Raw genomic sequence first — 21,813 nt, forward strand, 5'->3', positions numbered from 1 at the left:
ATACCCCATAACCTTGATTCCTTATGTCTGTAAATTGATCTACTTCCTCCACTATATTCAGGGTTTAGTCTCCACCACTTGCTGCAATGGAGAATTCCATAGGTTTACTACTTATAAGTGAAGACATTTCTCATCTTAGTTGTAAATATTTGTCTGATACTCTGGAACATCCTGGTAGAACCCAAGCCAGAATTTAATCAACAGGTATGTGTCAATGAGATGCCCTCATTGTCTAGTCTAGTTTAGTCAACTAAAAGAATCCTCATATGATAGTCTCAGAATTCCAGAACCTTTGCTCCATCCCTTTTGTGTTTACATGCTTGGATAAGGTCATCAAAACTACATAGCTTGGGCAAGGATACCAAATGTATAGAATAGTGGAGAAGAGGAACTTTGACCCATCATACTTGCACTTTGATGTCAATCTAAATTAATCTTATTTTCCTACAAAGTTCAAACTCCTCTATTGCTTGCCTGTTCATTATATCAGTGGTTTTCAAACTTTTTCCTTCCACTCACATAACACTTTAAGTAATCCCTATGTCATAGGAAATCAGTGATTAGTAAGGGATTACTTAAAGGTGGCATGTGGGTGGAAAAAAAGGTTGAGATCCACTGCTCTAGACCCAATTGTTATTGAAATATTTGCTTGAGAAAAACTGTCATTGGCTCATTTCCTTTGGAGTTATGAAATTGTGCAGATATCGAGTCAATTAGGTTTGATTAAAACAGTGGTTTTCAAAGTCTTTCTTTCCACTCACATATCACTTTAAGTAATGCCTTTCTAATCTCAGAGCACCGATGGCATAGGGATTGCTTAAAATGGTATGTGAGTGAAAAGAAAAAGTATGAAAATCACTGAGTTATGCAAATACTTTTTCAAGATTGCCAACTTATCTTCTTTCTACCGCCTCCCCTCTCAGCACATTTTAAGCACCTACCACCCTGTGTCTAAAAAAAACATGGCTTCAAATCTACTTTCACCTTCTCCCCTCATCTTAAACCCATCTCCTTTATTTGACGTTTCCATCCTGGAAAAAAGACTGACCAGCTTCCCTGTCTATGGCTCTCAAATTTTAGAAACTTCCTTTTTCACCTCAGCCTTTAACAATTCATCAAAATCAACTGAAGTGTGTTCAACCTCCCCTGAAAGTTAATAGTCTTTAATCAGCAAGTAGCTTTTTTTTTGCACCTTCTCCAAAGATTCCATATCCTTCCTGTAATGCAGGACCAGAAATGCACACTCCTCTGTGGCCTAATCAAAGGTTTTACTGTATATAGCTAGAATCCATCTTGTCAACATTTATACTCCATGCTTCATTTCGATGAAGGCAAGCAGGTCGTATATCCTTATGACACTTTCCACATGCTGCCACCTTCAGGGATGTGATCGCAATAAGGCTCTTTAGAACACCAGTAAAACATCATTGTTCTTGTACTCAAAATCTCTTGCAATGAAGGTCAAACGACCATGTCCCCTTCTTCGTGGTCTTGCTGCACCTGAATGCTTGCTTTGCATAGCTGGCCCAGACATTAATATTTCATAATCAAATCCATCCTGATTCAAGTAATACTCTCTTCAGTTTATTCTTCTGAAGTGGATAACTTCACACTTATTCTGTTACACTGCTTCTGGCATATTTTTTCTCTACTTTGCTTTCAAAGAAGACAGTAAGCAAACATTTACTTATTGCTTTATTTACCTGTTCTCCATTTTGGATGCTTTTAAGTTAACAATTATTTGCAAGTGTGATTTGCCTAGGGATAAAGGGTCAGTGCATGTATTAAAACAAGAAGCATGGCACAACCTCCAATGAAGTAGAGTTGTAATGGAGAGGGATATCATAATTACACAATCAAACAGCCACAAGCACCTTCAGGCAAGTTAAGCATAGGTGTAGTTCTTCCTTCTCCTGAATCCTAAAAGTAGCAGTCAGCTGGTACCTGTGGTCCTTTAGGGTTAGTGTTGAATTCTTCCACCAAGTCCATTCGACGTTTAGGAGTCACAGTACCATCCAGAGTAACATGGGTTAGGTTCATTTGATCCAAGTGGCCTGCTACCACATGCAGCATACTGGTCCACTGAGAAATGATTACACTGGAGAAGTGACCAGAAATAGTTAAATGCATCAAAAATGATGTCTGTAGTTTTAATTAATGTATTTGTCCATTAAAAATCTGACAAATTTGGGAAAGTAAAAGGAACTGGACAAGATATACAGAGAAGCACAGCTTGATCACCAATTAATTCCTTCATAATCAAGTAGGGAAACAGGGATGGGAAAGGTCAAAACACTGGCCTGCATTTTGTGGTCAAAGAATGAACTCCAAATTAGATATTTCTCTGATGTTTTGTACAAGAATAGTTGTAGGGACACTTTTTCCCAGACCCATGGAGACCTTGCAAGGTTTTAATAAATCAGTGTACTTCTGAAGAGAATGATATTTCCCTCCTCTCCAAACAAGTTCTCCAATAGCTGGCTATCCACAGGGACTCCAAGCCATGCTGCTTATCAGGGTCAAATTCCACAGTGACAGGAAAACCCATTTTATTTCTCATGCAATGAATGTGGGAAAGCAGTAGATTTTTCTTTAGTTTCTTTTTATCCTTTGGACTACTATTGTACCTGCTTTTTAAAAGCTGACTGTACTCCCATAAATTCTCAGCATTGCTGAGAAACTAAAGTGAAACACTAGCAGTAAGTACTGAAATAAACTGACCCTTTTCATGTCTCAGCCCTGCATTAAGTCTCATTTACAAATGTAAATTATTGTGTCAATAACATTTGCCCATCCAAGAGGGTCTATAAAATAAAGAGACATGGTGGCTCTGACGTTGCCTTACAGTTTCAGGGTTTGATCCTGACTTCAGTTGTCATTTTCAGGTTTTTTCCATGACTGGCATCTGCCCTGGATTCATCCCACATGCCAATAAAACATGCTGGTAGTTGAAGTAGCTTTAGAAATTCACCAATCACTAACCAAAAATTCAAGGTACAGATTAAAATCAATTCCTACAGAATTTGGAAATTAAATAAATAAAAGTAATTAAATAAATAAAACACGAGATAAACAGCAAATTTTGTCTATTTTTGTTTCTTCAATTCACACTTCTTGATGCATGTGTAGATAATTTTAAAGTGGGGTAGATTAATATTTCACCAATTCTCAATGCGGGCCCCACGACCCCCTTGTGGACCACAGCACATCTAAGTAAAAGCCTTGTTTTCTCTTCACCTCACATAACAATTTTTAAAAACTTTTTTTATGTAGTTGGTAGGAGAGAAGTACAGAAGAAACCAAAACTTGACTGCTTCATGGAGAAAGGGCTGAGTCCTGGGGGGGTGGGAGGAAGGGCATAGCCAAAAATAAATTTGAGTATGAGTGAAACATGATAGACGGTAGACGCTGTGATTGTAGTAAACACACTGAAATGCTGGAGGAACTCAGCTGATCTTTTCAGCATCTATAGGAGACAAAGATATGGCTTTTGTTTAAAAAAAGGACTTCTCTGGCTTTCGTTAAAACTACGAGATCCCACCACTAGACACATATTTCCCCTCTCCGCCTTCCACAGAGACTGCTCCCTCCACAACTCCCTTGTCCACTCCTCCCTCTCCACCAATTGTCCCCTTGGGATCTACCCCTGTGCCCACAGGAGATGCTCAACTTGTGCCCACACCTCCTCCCTCAGCACAGTCCTTCCAAGTGAAGCAACATTTCACTTATGAATCTGCAGGATTATTTACTGCATCCAGTCATCCTGCTGTGGTCTCCTCTACATCAGAGAGACTGGACGCAGACTGGGAGATTGCTTTGTTGAACACCTTGGCTCTTTCTACTGCAATAGCGTGGATCTCCCAATGGTCACCCATTTTAATTTTCCATCCCATTCCCTTGCCGACGTGTCTGTCCATGGTCTCGTACTGCCAGTCTGAGACCACCCAAAAACTGGAAGAACAACACCTCATCTTCTGACAGGGCACCCTCCAACTGGATGGCATTAATATAGATTTCTCTGGCTTTTGTTAAAACTCCACCCCCACCCACTTCTTTCCCCCCTCACCCACCCCCCTCCCTTCATTTCTCCATTCCCTGTCTCCTTTCACACACACATGATAAATTCTACCTCTTCCCTTATCACATCCAATTGACACCTATTGTTGGACTGGGGACTGGATTGCTCCCCTATTGTTTGAATACTGTGACTTTCTGATATATCCTGCTTCTCCCTTTTCTGATTTTTCCTTGAAGAAGGGCTCAGGCCCTAAACGTCAGCAAAATATCTTTGTCTCCTGTAGATGCGGAAAAGACCAGCTGAGTTCCTCCAGCATTTTGGTGTGTTTACTATAAGTTTGAGAATGGCTGAGTTAGATGTCCAGTTGTAAATCTAAATCTAATCAAGAAGTAAATCTAAATCTAATCCAGTTGCAAATCTAAATTGTAGGCTAGAAGGTGATAAATAGATAGAAGAGCCTGGTATCTGGTAAGCAGGGAAGGAAGTAGAATTAGTGATTTGCGAATTCCTTATCTGTCACTATCTATCACCATCACCCAGCTTTCAGTCTATTTCCTACTCCAGGTTAGAGCATTTGCAATCACTTGTTTTGCCAAATGCAGCTACTGACCATTAAGATATTTATTTTGGCACCTGTGGTACTATTATTACCGGAATGTATCTTTACTTCTAACGTGGTAAGTAGGATTTAGAATTATTAAACATTGCATAACAGTGTAGGGGACGCCTGTATAGGTAAATGATGGGTGTGTAAGAACATCCATTGGAGCGCTTACACCCCTAACGTCGAAGTACTCGAGATGGCAGAGGTCGACAGCATCGAGTCCACGCTGCTGAAGATCCAGCTGCGCTGGATGGGTCACGTCTCCAGAATGGAGGACCATCGCCTTCCCAAGATCGTATTATATGGCGAGCTCTCCACTGGCCACCGTGACAGAGGTGCACCAAAGAAAAGGTACAAGGACTGCCTAAAGAAATCTCTTGGTGCCTGCCACATTGACCACCGCCAGTGGGCTGATAACGCCTCAAACCGTGCATCTTGGCGCCTCACAGTTTGGCGGGCAGCAACCTCCTTTGAAGAAGACCGCAGAGCCCACCTCACTGACAAAAGGCAAAGGAGGAAAAACCCAACACCCAACCCCAACCAACCAATTTTCCCTTGCAACCGCTGCAATCGTGTCTGCCTGTCCCGCATCGGACTTGTCAGCCACAAACGAGCCTGCAGCTGACGTGGACTTTTTACCCCCTCCATAAATCTTCGTCCGCGAAGCCAAGCCAAAGAAGAAGAAGAAAAAAAGATGAAGGCGTACAGGAAAATCAGAGGGGAAAGTGGGACTGAAAATTGTTTTGCTGGGAGCTGGTAAAGGGCTGAATGTTCTGCTTTACATAATAAGAAAGGTGACCTTCATTGTGTCACTGAAAACAGATTATCCTCTGCAGAATTATTTTCTGAAAACTAAAACCTCCTTGGAAATGTACCTTTTCTGGGGTTCTGGACTACTTCTTATTATGTTTAATTCCTTTAGTAATGCAGAAATCTGGCAACAATAAAAAAAAAACAGGTAAAAAAAATTAAATTTACTATGCATCAGTTTATGATTATAAGTCACATCAGATAATCTGTTGATATGAAAGCCAACATACAAATGCAATAAATAATTTCTAAACTCTGCAAAGTTTTTCATCCTTGCACCTTATCTCTCTCAGTATAACCTTTATCCCTAATGACACAGTATATGCTCTAGAATTGTCCCTTAAAGCCCATATTTTTGATCAAACCGTTGTTCATTTTCCCCAGTACCCTTTCAAGTGAAGGTCCAGTTTCAACTACAGCCTTTAATGTGTTGCTAAGCTAAGGTAATAAAAATATAGAAATTGTACATTTTTTCTCTCAATTTTTTGTAAAATTCTTCACCCTTCAACTACATCTTCCCTAGCATTTATTTGTCATTTTATCCATTATACATAACCAACTTAATTTGTATTTTTAAAAAATGCATATAAATATTTGAAAATTGCTGTGCCTACTGGAGAGTGAATTCAACACTATTGAGCATTCTCAAAATTGTGTTCAACATTCTTTCCTCAATAAAATTGACCTGATCATTCAGCTCATTTGAAGACATTTTGTAGTCAGCCAAATTGTGCTAAGGTAATAAAAATATAGAAATTGCACATTTTTTCTCTCAATTTTTTGTAAAATTCTTCACCCTTCAACTACATCTTCCCTAGCATTTATTTGTCATTTTATCCATGATACATAACCAACTTAATTTGTATTTTTAAAAAGTGTAGTCAGACAAATTGATCAACTGTGCAACAATATGTCTTCAAAAGTTCATAGAATGCAAGGCATTTTGAGATAAATGTACAATGATATGACAACTGGTGATGCAGTGAAAATAAGGTGAAAATATCCCAAAATATTTTCAATGATATAGCTTGTCTTTTGTGTACAAGCACATTCTAAAACAGGGGTGAGCAACCTACAGTCTGGGCTACATCTGGCCTGCAATCCAAATGTTTCTGAACTAGAACCCAATCAAAATGACCACGTGTATCTGGCCGGCCTACATGAAGTCCATGGGCTGCATCCAGCCAGTGATCCAAATTTATCCATCCCCACCACCCATGTTCAGCGCCGCTGGCACCCCCATACCCCCTCCCCGGCTTGCCATTCAACTATTGACCACCATCCAGCCCACAAATGGTAAAAGGTTACCTGCCCCATTCTAGAACTTTCCCACTAAATCCCACACCATCATGAGTTTGAAACAAATTTGAACCTAACGGCAAGGGTCAAATCCCAGAGTTCTGAGTTAACGAATGCTTCATCAGGAGGACTGCAGATGGTTGTGGAACACAAGCATCTTCTGAAGGACAGAGATGGGCAATAAATGCTAGCCTTGACTGTCCTGCAAGTAATTTGAAAAACAAAGTGTCTGAAATACCTTGGTACTCTGTCTGCTGCTCTCGAACAGGTTTGCCTCAAAGACAGTGCCATTTAGGGTAACAGTTGACTTGGTGTCGGAGGTTGAGACCTCTGACAATGATAAAGCGTTCATCTGCTCCTCCAGTGTGAGGATGATGCCATCAGATTCCATCTCAGCTTGATTGAGAGTCTGTCATGGAAAATTACCATCATTTTAAAAAATCCATCAATAAATTGATATATATAAATTGTTTATTGCCCAGCAGACCTGCTATGGGACAAATAAAGCAAATGCAACCACAGGCCTCTGTTTCTGTGATCTCTGTCCTACTAAATAAACATTGGCAGGAGTAAGTCCTATTTCATTCAGTATTCTCTAACAGTGGTTTTCAAACTGCCCCCATAAACTCACATTCCACCTTAAGTAATCCGTATGCCATAAGTGCTCTGCGATTAGTAAGATGGTATGTGAGTGGGAAGGGAAGGTTGTGAATCACTGCTCTGGACCCAATAGTTACTGAAATATTTTGCTGGAGAAAAATTGTCATTGGCCCATTTCCTTTGGAGTTATGAAACCGTGCACATAACAAGTCAATGAGGGATGATTAAATCAGTGGTTTTCAAACTTTCCTTTCCACTCACATACCACCTTAAGCAATCCCTTACTCATCGCAGAGCACTTATGGCATAGGGATTGATTACAATGGAATGTGAGTTTAGGAGGCAGCTTGAAAACCACCGTTCCAGAACTATGAGTGTACATGGTTGGCCATTGGAGATGCTTATTCCTTGAAACTTAAAGCTGTCTACCATCTCCACCTCAGCACCATTGATGCTGATACTTGAGTGAGCCCCACTCTTCTTCCTGAAATCTATGACCAGATCCATAGTTTTGCTGATATTAGTGGCCAACCTCTCCATCAAAGGAATTTGGGCCAAACACAGGCAAATAGGGCTAGCGTAGGTAGCCAACTCAGTTGGCATGGACAAGTTAAGCCTAGAGACCCATTTCCATGCAGTGACTCTATTACTACAGATGGGAAAAGTGTCATGGGACAAATGATAACATTTTAAAGCAGTTTTTTACACAAGAGCAAAGTCCATTTTCAAACGGGATAATCTAGATTTGCATTTACCAGAGCTCTTCAACACTAATTTCTCCCATTAATTTGAACCTTTAACTGGCTTCTTTCACTTGTATCTTTTCTAGAGTTACAACTACAGTGTAATTCAACCTAGAACGTTTGCACTATGAATATTTCCGATTGATAGGAGGAATTCGTTTAATACTTGATGGCCAGTACAATGACTTCTTACCGTCTTTAATAGTGAGAGGTGACAACAACACTGGCGAAGCTTGAGTAGTGAAGATAAGATGTGGACCGTGCTTGAAATGGGTGGAGCTTTCTGGGAAGAGGAAGGATGATTGACAGACTCAATACCAAACTCTTGACTTACTGAATGAAACAAAAAGAAAAAAAGAATGCAATTTAGTTTCCAATCTTTATAAAAATGCTTGAATATTATTTGATCATTTTCTACAGAGACAACTATATAAGTATTTAAATGATAGCAGAAATCTGGGATTTGAAGACCAATAGATAGTGAACATCCTCTCCTTGCAATTGCTAAATTTTTCATTGTAACTGGATTGGCAGAAGTAACAGGTCTAAACATACAAAACTTTGGGCAATAAATCAGTCTCACAACATCAAAACCCATAAATAGCTTGCAGTGGGAGCAGAGAAAAACTACTTGTGACCAAAGATTGAATCACTTTAATGAAGACGGAAATAGCATAACAATTTGGTTGTACCTCTTTAATCTGGCAACATTGGGACCTGGCCATTTTCGGACCACAGAAAATGCCGGAAAACAGAAACTGATGAACCCATGGAAACATATTAAAGGTAGAACAAAGCTTAAAACAGGAAATAATACTGTGGGACGGCACAGTTAGTGTAGCGGTTAGCGCAACGCCTTTACAGCGCCAGCGATTGGGACTGGGCTTCGAGTCCTGCACTGTACGTAAGGAGTTTGTACTAACAGCAGCAGATTCAAACAAGCCAGACCATGGGAGTTGCTGGACCACATAGTGCCGGATAAGAGAGATACCACCTGTACTTGCCAATGAATGCTAAAAGCTTTTAAATATCTAATTTCAAGTAAAAACTGCCAAAAAACAAAATAATTAAGCGAAAACTAAGAATTTCAAAGAGAAGAATTGGGCACAAGATGATTACTATTCATGCCTCGTATGAACATTCAGGACCAAAACAAACTTTACTGCCAAGCAGAATTCTTAATGTCTAACCCATCCAAAACATGTCTCCCAAAATTAAACACAATTCTCTAGAAACATAAACATTAATAGGTTGTTAAAGCTTTTTCCTCATCACAAGCATAAAGTCTGCAAGATGAAATAAACCCAAAACATACTCAATATGACCTCAGGAGGAGACAAAAATGGACAGATATAGCATATCCAAGTTAACTCAGAGAAGTTTCAATAGATTTTGGTGGGAAGGAGACAATATAAACAAAATAATGCAGTTTCAAAATAGGTGGAACAATATAAATATAGCCCTGATTTTCACAAGTTTGAAGTGACAGGACAAGTTGAAAAGACAGTTTAAACAACATGGAATCTTAGTCTCAGTCACAGTTGTAAACAAGTGCTTGGTTACAATAATGATCACCAATGGAAATGAAAGCCAAATCACAAAATGAAGTTGGATATCCAGGTATTTGCTTTAAGAAATTACGGTAATTTGAACTCTTCTAAAAGCATGAAGACAGAATGTCCATCTGTCACAGAGCCTGCCACACTATTCACACTCACCGCACATCCTGTGCAGGTGGGAAGGTTGGGAGGAAATGTGACATTGCACGTTTTTTTCATGGTGGAGTGAGAGAAAAGTCTCTGGCCATACAAGATGGTCATGAGCATTTCATATGGTGAATGTAATCAAAGGCAGTCATCTATAATGCTCAGAACAATTAGTCTGTAAACCACATTACCAATGACCTTTAAGGAGACCAGCCGTCACTACTTTTCCCTTGAAACCCTCGTAGGTGGGTTTTGTACTCAAATATAGATAATACTCTAGATATGGGGTACATTTTAAAAACCAAAGTTTATTAGTTTCAACAAGATACATGCCTTATTTAAAGAAATTTAAAAGAAACGTAGACATATGAGCTCACAAGCCCTCTGCTGCCCAATTACACCCAATTGATCTACAACCATTATTCAGTCAGTGCTGGTCAAAAAGCTGCAAATTATGGGCCTCTGCAACTGGATCCTTGACTTCCTCATCGAAAGACCACAGTCACTATGTATTGGTAACAACGTCTCCTCCTCAATGATTGTCAACACAGTCGCACCTCAGGGATATGTGCTTAAAGCCCACTAGTCTACTCATTATAAACCCATGACTGTGGTCAGGCATAATTTCAATGCTATCTACAAATTTGTCGATGACACCACAGTTGTCGGCTGAATCACAAACGGCAATGAGGTGGTGTACAAGAGGGAGATAGATCAGCTCGTTGAGTGGTGTCACGCCAACAACCTTGCGCTCAACACTAGCAAAACCAAGGAGATGATTGTGGATTTCAGGAGGAAGTCAGGGGAACATGACCCAGTCCTCATCCAGGGCTCAGTAGTGGAGAGGGTCAAGAACTTCAAATTCCTAGCTGTCAACATCTCTGAGGATCTGTCCTGGAGCCTCCATGTCGATGCAATCACAAAGAATGCTCACCAGTGGCTATGCTTTGTGAGGTGTTTGAGGAGATTCGGTAGGTCACCAAAGACTCTTGAAAACCTCTACAGGTGTACAGCAGAGAGCATTCTGGCTGGTTGCATTACTGCCTGGGATAGAGGCAACAACACTCTGGACAAGAATAAACTGCAGAAGATTGTTAACTCGGCCTGCGACATCACAAGCAGCAGACTTCACTCCATTGAGGACGTCTACAAGAGGCGGTGTCTTAAAAAAGCAGCCTCTGTCCTCAAAGACCCCACCACCACCCGGGCCAGGCCCTCTTCATTCTACCATGGGGAAAAAGATGTAGGAGCCTAAAGATAAGCACTCAGCGGCACAAGGACAACTTCTCCCCTGTCATTAGATTCCTGAATAATCAATGAACCAAAGACACTCCCTTACTTTTCATGCAATTTTTCTTTTTCAATCTTTTTACTAATTGTATTATAGATAAACGGTACATGAGGAGAATAGGAATACATAATAAAAAAGGAAAAAAATCACTATATGACATCATATGATATAACATATTGCATTGCACCACAATTAACAAATATGTTCTCATCACCTCAAACTGAAATCTTCCAAAAAAAATGTTCATTATATAAAACCCCACGTAATCTAAGAAAACAAAATTGGTCAGCCTATCCTGAGAATTTATTAATAAAAATTAATCATCTGGTCTTCACCAACAAAGAGAAAATAAATAAAATTAAATATAGTCCAGAAGGGAAGTGTGGAAATAATTTATAAAAGGTCACCAAATCTCTTCAAAATGCATGACTCCTAACTTTCTCTAAATTTAAACGTGACATAATTTGAGAGAACCATTGAGTCAATGTGGATTAGAATTTTTCCATTTAAATAAGATAGGTCTTCCAGCCAACAATGTAGTAAAGGCTACAACCTGATCTGTGGAAGTGGGAACTTGTCCCACTTCTGGAACTACAATTCCAAAATAGCAGTCAATGGGTTAGGTTGTGAACTAATATCCAGGATAGCTCACAAAGTCCTATAAATATCTATCCAATACCTCTCCAAAACATATGAGGTAGAGAAGCCACTTCTAATTTACATCTATCACAAACAGGACTAAAGATAGAAAAAATACAGACCAATTTGTCTTTAGATATATGAGCTCAATGTACTACTTTAAACTGAATCAAAGAATAATGAGAGCATATTGAAGAGGTATTAACCAATCCAAAAATCTTCTCCCATGATTCCTCTGGAAGATGTAATTGAAGTTCCTCTTCCCAGGCTCTTTTCATTTTGTCATTAGAATTTGATTGCAATCTTAATAACTTATTAGAAATGTAACCTATTAAACCCTTAAGAGAAGGGTTCAAATGAAAGAAATGGGTCAATTAAATCTGGTTGGGACGATGTTGGAAAGTTAGGCAGTAAAGTATTCAGAAAATTTCTCACTTAGATGTATCTAAAAAAAAATGTGACTTAGGCATATTTATTGGATAATTGTTCAAAAGACATTTAACTACCAACTATAAACAAATCTGAAAAAGATACGATTCCTTTAACTTCCAAATAGAAAGGCTTGATCAATTCGACGGTTGAAAAAAAAACAATTAAGAGAAATGGTGCGAGATAAAATAAAAATTTCAAGTCAAAGAATTTCCGAAATTGAAACCAAATCCATAACGTATGTTTAAGCATTGGGTTGAAGGTATGTCTGCTAATCTTAGAAAATGTAAAAGGAAGAGCTGCTCCCCAATAAAGAGGCCACTGAATATCTTTGCACAGAATTCAATTCCAAATCTACCCAATAAGGGTGTTCAAATTTATCAGATAAGTAGATCCAGAAAATAATATAATAAATGTTAACTGTCCAATAACAGAATCTAAGATTAAGTAAAGCTATACCACCATCTTTCTTTAATTTCTGCCAATGGAATTTACTCAATCTGGGATTCTTTTTAGTCCAAATAGAAGATATTTTAGAGTCAATATTATCAAAAAAGGCTTTTGGAATAAAAACTGGAACCACTTGAAATAAATACAAAAATTTAGTTAAGATTATCATTTTAATAACATTAATATGATCTATTAACGATAAAGCCAATGGAAACTGTTTAGAAAGAGATTGTTTTGTAGCAGCAGCTACACTGGTACTGAAAGAACACAACCAGACGGGTTGAGCTCAGTGAGCAGACTGATTTATTGCAGGCTGCTGGGCTGGACTTATACTCCCAGCCCGGACCTGGCTGAGAACTGCATTGGGGGGGTGCTGACGTCACCCGGGCGTCACGTGGTCCCCCAGCTCGGGCTTCTGAGCCCTGTGCTGAGAAGAATGGGAAACCCCCGACAGCGCCATTTTGGCTGGCTGCCCCGCCACGTGGATTACAAGCAGGGCCAGTTCACCTGCCTAGTGGTGTGCCATCACACAGCCCCCCCCCCCCTAGAGCCGGTGCCAATGTCCTTTTTAGCTGGGCGGCCTTGCTTCTTGGGCTGGGCCACAATCACTGGTTCGGTGGGGTTGAGGTGCACTGGCTTCAGCCTGTCCACAATAAACAGTTCCCGCCTGCCGCCGATGTTCAGCGTCAATGTAGACCCTGAACGCTGGACAACCTTGTACAGCCCCTCGTAAGGTCTCTGCAGAGGTGCCACGGGCGGGCCCCGCTGAACAAAATCATATTCTGCGGAAAGCAACTCGCTGGGGACGTGATTGCATGTCTGGGCGGCGGTGGGGGTGCAAAGGAGTCCAAGCGGGCCTGGAGGTGGGGAAGAAGCTCATGCGGTGACCACTGGGGATTGTGTGGCGCATTGATGAACTCACCAGGAAGTGCCAGCGGTGTGCCATAGACCAGCTCAGCTGATGATGCCTGCAGATCCTCCTTAGGCGTGGAGTGGATGCCCAGGAGCACCCAAGGCAGTTCGTCCACCCAGTTGGGACCTGTGAGGTGGGCAATAAGTGCCGACTTAAAGTGGCGGTGCAAACGCTCGACCAGCCCATTGGCCTGCGGGTGATAGGCCATGGTGTGGTTTAGCTTGATCCCCAACCTGTTGGTGAGCTGTGCCCAGAGTGCAGAGGTGAACTGGGTGCCCCGATCGCTGGTGAGGTGATTTGGAATGACGAACCGGGCGACCCAACCGTGCAATAGAGCTCAGGAACAGGAGTACGTGGAGGCGTCCAGCATTGGGATTGCCTCGGGCCAACGAGTGGTGTGGTCCACCACTGTGAACAGATAACGGTTGCCCCGGGAAACGGATAAAGACCCGGACTATGTCCATGTGAATGTGGCTGAACCGTTCCCTGTCGTGCTCAAACTCTTGCACGGGTGCCCTGGTGCGCCTGTGTTTCTTGGACATTTTGCAATGGGTGCATGTTCTGGCCCAGCCCGCGATCTGCTTCCACAGCCCGTGCCAGACGAACCGCTCTGCCACCATCCGGACCGTGGACCTGATGGACGGGTCCGAAAGGTCGTGGATGTGATGGAAAACTTGCCTGCGCCACTGCTGGGAAACCACTGCCCATGGAGACATCGCACAGGACGGTGCTTCCGCTGCTCGGAGTCGGGAGGTCTTGGAACCTCACGGCCCTGATGGCAGTCCTGAAAGCTCGCGTCTACTTGTCGGTCTTCTGGTCCTGGGCGAGTTGGTCGAAGTCGAGGCCAGGCGTCAGCGCGCAGATGGCCGGTCGCAAGAGTGCATCGGCGACGTTGTCCATCCTCACCTTGTGCCGAATGTCGATGGTAAATTCCGACACGAAGGAGAGGTGACGCTGTTGGCGGGCCAACCAGGGATCCTTCACCATCGCAAGTGCCTGGGTGAGGGGTTTGTAGTCAGTGAAGATGGTAAAAGTCCTCCCCTCCACAAGAAAAAGCGGAAATGCCGCACCGTCAAGTACATGCCCACTAACTCACGGTCAAAAGCGTTATACTTGCACTCTGGTGGGCGGAGAAGCCGGCTGAAGAATGCCAGCAGCTTCCATTGTCCATTCACCTGCTGCTCCAGGACGGCACCAACGGGTGTGGCAGAGGCATTGATGGAGAGCGCCACATGCAGGTCAGTGTCCGGGTGGGCGAGCATGGTAGCCTTCGCGAGGGCGTCCTTGGTGACCTCGAATGCACTGCAGGCCTCTGGGGTCCAGGTGAGCGATTGGTGTTTGGCTGCAATAAAGGTAAATAGCAGCTGCATGATGTGTCCAGCTCCTGGGATGAATCAGTTGTAGAAGTTGACCAAACCCACGAACTCCTGCAGCCCCTTGAGATTGTCCGGAGGTGGGAACTCCTTGATAGCGGCAACCTTAGTGGCGGGCGTGGCTCCCTTGGCCATGATGGTATGGCCCAGGAACTGCATGGACCCTTTCCCAAACTGGCACTTGGCTGGGTTGATGGTGAGGCTGAAGTCGGACAGCCGGGAGAAGAGGGTGTGCAGGTGGGCCTTATGTTGCTCCAATCCCTGCTGGCAATGAGGATGTTGTCTAAGTAAATTAAGACGAAATCCAGGTCCCTACCCACTGAGTCCTTGAGGCGCTGGAAGGTCTGAGGGGCGTTCTTGAGTCCGAACGGCATCCAAAGGAATTCGAACAAGCCGAAGGGGGTGATGATGGCCACCTTGGCTATGTCCTCAGGGTGCACCAGGATTTGGTGATACCCGTGCACCAGGTCAACCTTGGAGAAAACCCTCGCACCATGCAGGTTGGCCTTAAAGTCCTGGATGTGAGGGATGGGGTAACTGTCGCAGCATTGAGCCGTCGATAGTCCTCGCAAGGGTGCCAGCCGCGAAGGCTTTCGGGACCAGGTGGAGCAGTGAGGCCCATGGGCTGTCGGTCCGCCGTATAATCCCCAGCTCCAACAGATGCGAAAACTCCTCCTTTGCCACCTGGAGCTTGTCAGGCAGGAGCCGGCGTGCCTTGGCGCGAACTGGTGGGCCCTAGGTGGGGATGTGGTGGGACACCCCATGGTGCAGCAAGGCAGTGGAGAACTGTGGCTTGAGGAGGGTTGGAAACTCGTCCAGGATTCGCTGGAACTCATTTCTGGACATGCTGATTGTGGTCATCTGTGGCTGCTCTGTGTGGGAGGCATCGAGGCGAACAGCCTGAAAAGTACGGGCGTCCACCAGGCACCTACCCCGAATGTCCACCAGAAGCCCGTGGGCGAGGAGGAAGTCGGCACCCAGGATGGCGGTCGGAAGGGACGAGACGGTGAACCTCCACCAGAACTTTCGTCGGCAGATCTGGAAGTGGACTGTCTTGTCTCCATACGTCTGGATCTCTGTTGCGTTGGCTGCACGGAGGGGAGGTCCTTGAGGTCGGTTCCTGGACTCAATGGCCGTGGCCGAGATGATGCTGATCTGGGCCCTGGTGTCAACGAGGAACCCCCGGCCGCTGACTGAGTCCCGCAGGTAGAGGAGGCTGTGTCCTTGGCCAGCCGCCGCAGTCATTAACAGCGCCCGGCCTGCTCGTTTCCCTGGAACGAGCAGGGCTGACGACACTTCTGAGCCTTGGCTCCCCAGTGCTGGTGGTAGAAGCAGAGGCCTGGAGCGGATGCCGTGCCCCTGGTTATGCTCTTGGTGGCCCCTGCAGGGGCTGGATGCTCTACCGCAGCACTAGGGTCAGGCTCGGCGTGGTCATGTCTGTGCCTCATGACCTGCTGGACCGCCGAGCCCTCCGGGAATTGCTCAAGCCATAGCTCTTGCGCCTTCTGAGCGACTTTCCTCGGGTCGGTAAAGCTCTCTTGGGGCGGTAACGGCCGTATGTCCTCGGGCAGATGGTCGAGGAAAATGCGCTCGAAGAGTGGGCAGTTGGTGTGATCACCCACGAGCGCGAGCATCTCGTCCATCAGCTCCATCGGGGACCTGTTCCCCAGGGCGTCGAGGTACAGCATCCGAGTGGCACGCTGGTGCCTGGATAGTCCGAAAGATCCGGTGAGCACTGGCTTGATGGCCTCGTATTTGTCTTCGGCAGGTGGGTGCTGAACGAGGTGCAGCATGCGCTTGGTGGTGGCCTGGTCCAGGGCGGCGACCACATGGTAGAATTTTGTCGTGTCTGATGAAGTCTGGCGGAAGTGAAACTGTGCCTCCGCGTGGCCGAACCAGGTCTCCAGCTCCTGAACCCAGAATTCAGGCAGCTTGATGACTATACACCTATAACGTGCATTTATTTTCTCCCTCTCTCCCTATCCATTACTCCCTCCCTGCTCAGCAACTTAAAACACGTTTTCTCAATTTCCAAGTTCTGATGAAGAGCCAAAGATGGGAAATGTTACCCGTTTCTCTTTGCATAGAGAGTAAGCCTTTATTCCCCTTTCGAACTCTGTGGATGCTGCCTGACCTGCAAAGTGTTTACAACATTTCTGAAAAACAGGCAAATTTTTCTTCCACACTTACCATTTCTATCCTTGCTGAAAATGACCCACAATTGACATTTAATTTTAAAAAAGGCTTCTTACTGTTGTTGAAGGGATTGTTTTCGCTGGCAGATGAATCATTTTTATTCTTGTTCTCATGTCTCCTCAGATATGACTGCAAGGTTGACCTATGGAAAGAAAAAAAAATTTTTTTTTAATCTTCAAAAAGACCCTATCTGGGGCAGGATGAAATTCATCGGCAGCATATCTCAAATGGAAAACTTTATTTCGTCATTTGGAAGTATTGGGGTTTAAGTCACATTAAAGAAAAAAAATCTTTAACTACACTGCAGTGAAATTTTAGCAGTCAGTTTCAATATATATTGAACTAACACAATATAAGAATGTGAAGAATAATTTTTGTACAAAATAATTTAAAAGTTGTAAACAACACCAATTTTGCATAGTTATGCCCATTAGTATTGACTAAAGATTTAAAAAGCCTCCAGATAAATATGCCTAGCAAATCTAGCAACATGGATGTAGCCAAGAGTTTGCTTTATATTGGAAGTATTGCAACAACTAAAAAGAAAAATAATCAGGTATCCATTTCATTCGATGATGGATGAAATCCTGCTTCCTCTGGGAGTTTGTTAGAGGGAAGGCTCATCGATCACTTTGGTGCCAAGTAGGTTGTCACGTTAATGATAATGCAGTTGACACAAGTATAGAGGTGATTTGCACTTGGCTTAACTAAATCTTACTCACATAACATTTCAACTTTTCCACCAGTGACAGAAAAGCTGCCCTGGAGGTTATGCAGCTCAGCCTCTGGCTATTTACTTCCTTCGCCGATATTGGACGGACAACGTCAATACATTCAAGAGAGCTTCTTTGTTATGCATTCGAGGGATGTGGTGTTTGCAGGACGAACCAAAACTTAATTGCCTATGTCTAATTGTCTTTGAGAAGGTGGCAGAGAGCCACCTTCTTAAACCACCGCAGTCTTTGAGCTGGAGGCATGCAGACTGTGATGTTAGGAAGGCAGTCCCATCTGTTCCACTGAAGGAACAGCTTCCAAGTCAGAATGGAATGTGGTTGTATTCCCAATCCCAGTCAAAAATAGTTCAAAATGTTACACACCTTTACTGAAAGGGATCACTATATTCGGGAAAGAAAAAGTTTAATTAATCACTGTAATTTGCTTTTCAAACTCAAAACTTAACAACACATTTGTGCCAAGTTGCTAACTTCACCTTGACAGAACAACTCATCATATTCCCACCCAAAGAAGAAAAGCGAATAAGGAAGTTACACCAACTTTATGAAGCATTTTTCCAAGAAACATACAATAGATAGAAATAGCGACAGCATGTTGGGTTTCAGTGCACATCTCCTCATAGATACCTGGAACGTGCATACAAGACTGAATAAACTGCCTCCTCATCCTTTGAAAGTTTTAGCCGATGACTTCGATTAAACTTTTGAGGTAAGATCACCTGAAATTAATGAATGCATCCATGAGCACACAGATTACTTCAAAAGACAATAAATTTTACAATTTGCCATTTATTTTAAATAATTATCATTTCTTTACATTAAACCAATTTGGTTTCAAAATTAAAAACTTAATTTTGTTCTTTGTTGCAAAATAAACTTTGCGCTTATAATAAGTGATACATTTACCATATTAATGCAGAAGTATTGCCGCACCATTTCACAAAAACTACTTTTGTACCATTTCTACACAACAAATCATGCAAGCTGAAGCTTTTCATATTTTAGTGATTTGGACATGGAGACTACGGCTAAATTTGCAGTTAGATAGTGGATTAGAAATCTGCAAGCAGAACACAATGGAACATGGAAAGGAAAAGAGGTGGATTGAGTGAATGGGAAAGAATTCAAAAAATGGTAATATAATGCAGGAAAAGTAGTTATCCATTATGGAAGGAAGAATGAAAGTTTACCACAGAAATACAGAGCTGTGTTCCCCTGGAGAAAATTACCTACAGCTTAGGAAACAATACAGTATTTTTTTGAAGGTCTAGAAGCCCTTTTAAATTACATAGGGGTACAATTGTAGTGTGGACCGTCGCGCCTGGCCACCCTACCCTACCCTCCTAATCCACCCCTCAAATGGCAGGGGAGTGGAGGGTGTCCATCCCATTTTAACCAGGAAAAGTTATGGAAAAAAAGGCAGGTTATGTGCTGACTGCCACGATGCGACAAACCCATAATCCCCCAAATACAAGTTTCATACCTTTGTTGTGAATGCTTTGGTTATTGTGTGCAAGTGTAATTAGTTTGGTATTAAGTGTTCAATGTTGGGGGAAGGGGAGAGGGAAGGAGTTAAAAGGAACTCAAACTCTATGAAAAGATTGTATGGAATTAACAACTATGAAATGCAAACAATGTTGATAGATATTAATGATATTGACAATTGATGGAGTTTGAGTGGAAGAATTATATATAAAATATATTTTAAATTGATAGATAATTTTTTATTTATAAAACAGGAGTGATTATAAAGGAATCTAGGGAGTCCTTGGGGATAAAACACAAAGAATTAGCTTGCTGGTACAAGCAATTTGCAAGACCAATGGATTACACTGGACAATTTTTTTCCAAAAGGGTTGCTTCCTGAAAAAAAAATTGGGGATTTTGATAGCCAAGTTCAAGCAGAACACAAAGATCATTTCAGATGGGGTGGAGTCACGTGATGGAGTAGTGGCCGGACGGTGAACTCCAGCCCTCTCCAGAAAAGTCGGGAAAAACAAGAGAAAATACAAAGGCACAGAAATACAAGTTAAAGAAAAGTGAATATAAAGGTGGAAAGAAGATGGAGACAAAAGGAGAAAAATCAAAATCAACGGAAAGAAGAGAGGAAGAGAAGACAACGGAGGAAAAAGGTGAAGGCCTTACCTGTCCGAAGAGGCCCGCTGTGGAGAGAAGACCCCACTACCTCAGGTCGGTAGAAAGAGAACTACAACAATGGCTCACAGAGCCGAGTAAAAGTGCGCAACCGCGCATGCGCGACTCCTCGCGCATGCGCGATGCGCATACAAAAAAACACACCGACGGGAGGGGGGACCAGCTGGGGAGTCGATCTCCACAGCCGGCAACGACAGCTGCAGAACACCTGCAGCAAGAAGACACCACAGAAGACAATGGAAACAAGAAAGAAGAGGAGGAAAGGGCAGCAAAGAAACAACAGATGGTCAACCTAGAGGAAGAAGAAGAGGAAGAGGAAGAGTACAGGGAAATAGAAGAAGAAAAGATAGGCAAGGTAAAGGAGGTACTTGCTCTTGTTAGAGGATACATGGAGTCATTTAAAGAATGGCAAACACAGGAATTCAATGATTTAAGAAGAAGAATAAACAACACAGAAAAGAAAATAAATAAAATGGATATGACCTTAACAGAAATGGGGAAAAAAATGGACAAGATGGAAGAACGGGCAATAGCAGCAGAAATGGAGGTAGAAGACTTAAAAAAGAAATTGGAGGAATCTAATAAAAAAACTAAAGAGACACAAGAATTACTAGCCCAAAAAATAGATATAATGGAAAATTATAACAGAAGAAATAACATAAAGATAGTGGGCCTTAAGGAAGATGTAGAAGGCAAGAATATGAGGGAGTTTATAAAAGAATGGATCCCTAAGGCCCTAGGATGTCCAGAACTACAGCAAGAAATGGAAATAGAAAGGGCACATAGAGCATTGGCCCCTAAACCACAACCACAACAAAAACCAAGATCTATTGTAGTAAAATTCCTAAGATATACTACAAGAGAAAAGGTGCTGGAGAAGACAATGGAAAAAGTAAGAGAGGGCAACAAACCACTGGAGTATAAAGGGCAAAAAATCTTCATTTATCCAGATATAAGCTTTGAACTCCTAAAGAAGAGAAAAGAGTTCAATGCAGCAAAAGCGATTTTATGGAAGAAAGGATATAAATTTACACTGAAGCATCCTGCGGTATTGAAAATATTTATTCCAGGACAACAAAACAGACTATTCTCGGATCCAGAAGAAGCACGAAAATTTGCAGAACAATTACAAAAATAGACTGAGGGATGAAGACGGGTAATGAGAGCAAAAATGATCACGATTGATATGTATGTGGGTAAAGACAAAAATAGACTGAGGGATGAAGACGGGTAAGGAGGGTAAAAATGACCACGATTGATATGTATGCGGGTAAAGAGGTATAAGAGTGAATAGAGACAACGGGCATATGTGAAAGTATCTGTAATTAGAGGAAAACATAGAAAGTATAGACAAGAATTAATAAGGGAAGGTAATGGAATAGAGAGAATAAGGAGGGAACTAAAAGAGTGACCTTTGTGACATATAAAAAACGAAATCTTTTCTGGGGGGGGCTGGGTGGGGGAAAAGAGCGGTCACTGCAAAATCAGTTGACGCTTGCGAGTGGATTCGCAAATCCAAATGGAGAGGGGAGATGTGGTTGTCCGACAAGGGATAAAGGGCAACTCAGGAGGGGAAGGGGAGATTGGGGATAAAGAAGATAGAAATAGGAGAATAAGGAAAATGTTGGATGTTGTAGGAATGTTGTCTGGTAAAGAGTTGAAAATAAGAAAACAGAAATGGAAAAGGAGGAAAGGTAATGATGGAAAAACGGAAAGAGAAGATAAACAAAATATAAAATGGCTACGCTGAACTATATGACTCTAAATATTAATGGAATACATAACCAAATTAAAAGGAAGAAACTACTAAATTTACTGAAAAAGGAAAAAATAGATATAGCATTTGTCCAAGAA

General features: G+C 42.4%; 1 protein-coding gene across 3 annotated transcripts in view; it reads right to left on the reverse strand.

The window, feature by feature from the left end:
• ttf2 (transcription termination factor, RNA polymerase II) overlaps positions 1 to 21,813 on the reverse strand; it is a 76,256-nt gene that overhangs the window by 7,584 nt on the left and 46,859 nt on the right. For all 3 annotated transcript variants that reach the window (XM_069889216.1, XM_069889215.1, XM_069889217.1), the window contains exons 15-20: positions 18,433 to 18,524; positions 17,128 to 17,213; positions 8,268 to 8,407; positions 6,970 to 7,140; positions 5,498 to 5,556; positions 1,945 to 2,098 (exon numbers count right to left, since the gene is read on the reverse strand). In XM_069889216.1, the coding sequence (XP_069745317.1) occupies positions 1,945 to 2,098; positions 5,498 to 5,556; positions 6,970 to 7,140; positions 8,268 to 8,407; positions 17,128 to 17,213; positions 18,433 to 18,524 (702 nt within the window). The remainder of the gene's footprint in view (positions 1 to 1,944; positions 2,099 to 5,497; positions 5,557 to 6,969; positions 7,141 to 8,267; positions 8,408 to 17,127; positions 17,214 to 18,432; positions 18,525 to 21,813) is intronic.

Source organism: Narcine bancroftii, chromosome 7 (genome assembly GCF_036971445.1).
Source record: "Narcine bancroftii isolate sNarBan1 chromosome 7, sNarBan1.hap1, whole genome shotgun sequence".
NCBI lineage: Eukaryota > Metazoa > Chordata > Chondrichthyes > Torpediniformes > Narcinidae > Narcine > Narcine bancroftii.